At 39.6% G+C, this 4,471-nt stretch overlaps 1 protein-coding gene across 1 annotated transcript; it reads right to left on the bottom strand.

Moving 5' to 3' along the window:
• Window positions 1-1,853: 1,853 nt before the first annotated feature.
• LOC142638332 (uncharacterized) lies at window positions 1,854-2,267 on the bottom strand. The gene has a single exon (XM_075812350.1). The coding sequence runs from the start codon at window positions 2,265-2,267 to the stop codon at window positions 1,854-1,856; it is 414 nt and encodes a 137-aa protein (XP_075668465.1).
• Between the last annotated feature and the right edge of the window lie 2,204 nt (window positions 2,268-4,471).

Here is a 4,471-nt window from a genome sequence, read left to right as displayed (position 1 = left end):
AATGATGAGTTGTTTGACTATTATAGGGGTATTTAAATACTAGTAGGGAAAAACCCACTATTAGATGAGTGGTCCTAAAAATACTTAGGGCTTGTTTGGTTCTCACATCACTCATATCTCAATTTTCATTACACAATACTCATTCTCATATTTCATTTTCTATTCTCTCTTTTTCTCTTAACTTACTCCCCAATGTGTTTGGCTTTAGTTTTCTGCTAAAAACACTCATCTTTATCTCAATATAGTGGGTCCCACAAATCTAACCTGTCAAAACGGTAACAACTCTCAAGTCACAATTCTCCTCCTCCTTCCCTCAGCCACCACTGCTCCTTCTCCTCCCCTCACAAACACGCCAAGTTGTTTCCCTCACAAACACCCCATTTCCACTCTGCCTCCTACCACCATTGACAACCACAACAATCCATAAAAGCCCACTGACCCCAACCCCCAAAAACGTAACTCACAACACCCAACCATTGCACAAAACACAAACCTTGTCCCACCGATCTCACCATTGGAACCCACAAAACCACTGATCTCACCAATCGTCGAAGCCTCTGACTTGCTTCTTCGTTGATTGGTCTCGTGGTGGAGGATCTGTTGAGTTGGAGCGGTTGAGGTGGATTGGAGAGATGAAAGAGCAGATAGAGAGACGAGAGAAGCGGTGGAGGTGAATTGGAGGAGATGAAGAGCATAGCTAGAGAGAGAGACGAGAGATGAGAGTGTTCTGGACTAATGGCTTGTTTGGGAGTTTAGAGAGAGAGGAGAGTAGAGAGGAGTAGAGGGGAGGGGAGTAGTGGGGAGGAGAGTAGAGGAGAATGATTACCCTCCATCTTGTTTGGATGTTTTTATAATTAGTAAGGGGGAAGGGAGTAATTAGCCATTCCCCTTGTTTTTAACATTGTAATTTTATAAATATAATAAGGGTAAATTAGGTAATTTACTTTATAAATAATTTTATGTGCTCTACTCTCCCTCCAAATCTCTCCAATTTGGGGGAATTAAAAATGAGGGGTTGGAGGTAGTTGAAACCCCTCCAAACCCCTCCAAATCCCTCCCCCTCCTTCCTTAAAAAACTCCCAAACAAGGTAATTGAATTACTCCCCTTCCCTCTACTCTACTCCCCCTCCTTTTTTAAACATCCAAACATGCCATAAGAGATAAGAGAGAGAAAAGTTAGTAAAGTGAAATCATTTATTGCTGATAGAGACAACTTAGCCCTGTGGGTCTCACTCATTATTTATATTTACAAAATTGCCATCATAACTCAATTCTCATGATTTGAAAACACAAAAAAAAAAAACTATTTTCAGTTTCCATAACTCTAACCCATTTTTTTTAGTAATGAGTTATTAGAATTGAAAAGAAAAACTAAACCAAACCAGCATTCTTGAAGTGGGGCCCACAAAATTTGAGAATTGAGTGATGAAAAGTGAGAATTGAGTGATGAAAACACCTAAACCAAACACCTCCTTAATCACTCATCTTAAATCACTCTTTAACTAATCTTGATTACTCACCCTAAGATTAGTTTAAATTTGAACTCATCAAATTTAAGTCCACTTATCAGATTACACATGTAGACAATAAATGAACCATAAATTATTATTATTATTTTTTGAGAAGCAACACTCTGAGTTTTATTAAGCAAGGCCCTTCAAATCAGCATATAATACATCAAAAACGTTTGGCGGAACATCTTCCATCCAAATTAGCATATGAGGGTAGGAAAGCGCTCTTCTTGCTAAAGCATGGGCCACTTTATTACAATGCCTTAGAACATGAGAAAACATACAGTGTTGAAGACATGAAGCAATGTATTCAACATCCTCTGCTATGTGACCAAATTGAGCTTAGGAGTGATTTCTGCCTTGGAGTGGTTTGATGAGAATTGAAGAATCCCCTTCAAGAATAACTCTGTTTACTCCTATCTCAGTTGCAACCTCAAGAGCTCTTCTTGCAACAAATGTCTCTACCTTCAATACTGTTGCGGGTAAAGGTATTTGATGTGAAAGTGAAGCCAATACTAGCCTTGCTTCGTTGCGTTTGACAACGCCAATTCCAGGCCGATTTTCCTTGCTAAAAAGTGCACCATCAAAATTTATTTTTACATAATCATGGTCAGGAGGTCTCCAACAAGAAGCCGGTGTAGTTCTAGGTGGTGGTGTGGGCTTGTGAAGTGAGGAAAATTCCTGCAATTTTTCCCTTGCTTGCTCCAGAATTTGAGAAGGTAGCAACACTTGTTTACCAAGGTTCGCTGGTGCCATATGGTCCATACCCACCATCAAAAACAGCTCAAGGTGCTTTTGTTTAGCCAAGATAATACTTATTTTGTCAATGAAGGTTGAGCATAGCAGCAAATTTGCTTGTTTCCATTGTGGGCATTTACTCCATAAGTCTTGGAGTTTTAGGCTGGAGTATAAGGCATGAATCACATCTTCATGATGACTTTTGCAACAATCACGTGTCTTCTTCAACTATTCTTCTTCGAACCAGATTTGACTTTGTTGGCAATGAATCTTTACATGCTCTCCACACCAAATTCTTTACCTTCGAGGAAACATTCAATCTCCAAATTTGCTGCCACAAAGGCTTCATTGTTTCTAAATTTGAGGGACTTGGTTGTTGGTTTTGGAATTCTTTCTGCAGAAACTTGTATCCTGATTTCACAGTATACTCTCCCATGGGATTGTGTGGCCAAGTCAGAGTGTCTTGCTGCTGTGTTTTTGGCAAGGGAATGGCTTTTGCTTTGGCTGCCTCAAAGTCCATCAAATAATAATCCCACAAGACTTCTCTCCATCTGCAATTAACTTGATCAATGAATAGGCTGACTGTGAAGTTTTCTGCACCATATCAACATGGAGATAATACTCTATTTGTGTTAGTCCCTGGTAGCCAATTATCTCCCCACACCCGAACAGATTCCCCTCTTCCAATCGTACAAATTGCACCTTTCCTTATGACTTTTCTCCCTTTAATGATACTTTTCCAAGCGTAAGATGCAGAGCTTGGAATCTTTGCCTCCATTACCGAGCTGTTTGGGAAGTATTTGGCTTTGAAGACTTTATAGAATAAGGAATCAGGTTTGTGGAGAAGCCGCCATGTCCTTTTTACTAATAAGGCGTCATTAAATCTTGGTAGCTCCTTAAAGCCGAGTCCCTCCCTTGAGATTTTGGCTTGCAGAGCTCCTGCCATTTTATCCAATTTACCTTTCTATTGTTGCCTCTTTGTCCCCAAGAAAAGCGACGAATAAGAGACTCAATATCATGGCATAAACCAAGGGGAAGCTTAAAGCATGACATGGTGTATGTGGGAAGATCTATGGCAACTGCATTGGTTAAAATTTCCCTCCCCGCTTGTGAAAGTAACTTTCCCTCCCATCCTTGGAGCTTTTTCCAAATCCGTTGCTTAATATTATCAAAGCTTGCCTTTTTGTTTCTGCCCACAAAGGAAGGCAAGCCGAGATACTTTTCATATTGATGTACCACCTCAACCCCGAGAGAATTCTTGATTAAAATTTGCATGTTTGGAGTTATGGATTTGCTGAAAAACAGATTGGTTTTTGCTCGATTCACTTGCTACCTAGATGCACTCTCATTGGCAAATAATACATGGAGTAGCATGCGGCATTCAACTTCTGTGGACCTGCAAAAAACAAGGCTATCATCTGCAAACAAAAGATGCATTAGTTTAAGTCCATTTTTACAAATGGAAACTCCTTGAATGTCTCCACTATTGGTTGCCTTAGTAATCAAGTCGTGCAGCCCTTCAGTACAGAAAAGAAAGAGGTAAGGCGAGAAAGGGTCGCCTTGCCTAAGTCCTCTTGAGGGTACAATATTGCCATCGGGTTCCCCATTGATCAAGATCGAATAGGTTGTTGTTTTGATGCATTCCATCATGAGTTTCACCCATTTATCACAAAAGCCCATCTTCACCAACACTTTCTCCATGTACCTCCACTCCACACGATCATAGGCTTTACTCATATCGAGTTTTAAAGCCATAAACCCTGTTTAACCTGTACAATGATTTCTCATATAGTGAAGAGTCTCAAAAGCCCCCAAAACATTATCGAATATTAGCCTATTTGAAATAAAAGCGCTTTGATGTTTTGACACCAATTATGGTAAGAAAGATTTTAGTCTATTTGCTAAGACTTTTGAGAAAACCCTATATAAAACATTGCTCAAACTAATTGGGCAATATTGAGAGATATGTTTTGGAGTTTTACCTTTGGAATGAGAGTAATGAAAAAGTGTCCAATGGATTTTGGGAGCATACCAGAATTTAAGTACATCAATATATACTCTTTAACATTTGAATCCACCAAAGACCAATAACTCTGAAAAAATAACAGGGGCATTCCGTTAGGACTAGGAGACTTAAGGGGTTCCATCTGTTTAAGAGCCTTTTCCACCTCCTCTGTTGTGAATAGTGCTGTTAGTTCCACGTTCATCTCTTCAGTCACCTT

Source organism: Castanea sativa, chromosome 6, assembly GCF_040712315.1.
Source record: "Castanea sativa cultivar Marrone di Chiusa Pesio chromosome 6, ASM4071231v1".
NCBI classification, from domain to species: domain Eukaryota; kingdom Viridiplantae; phylum Streptophyta; class Magnoliopsida; order Fagales; family Fagaceae; genus Castanea; species Castanea sativa.
This window is presented reverse-complemented; position numbering and strand designations above follow the sequence as displayed.

Excerpts from the sequence above, each read along its gene's own strand:
- LOC142638332 (XM_075812350.1), bottom strand. The coding sequence starts at position 2,267 with ATGGCACCAGCGAACCTTGGTAAACAAGTGTTGCTACCTTCTCAAATT.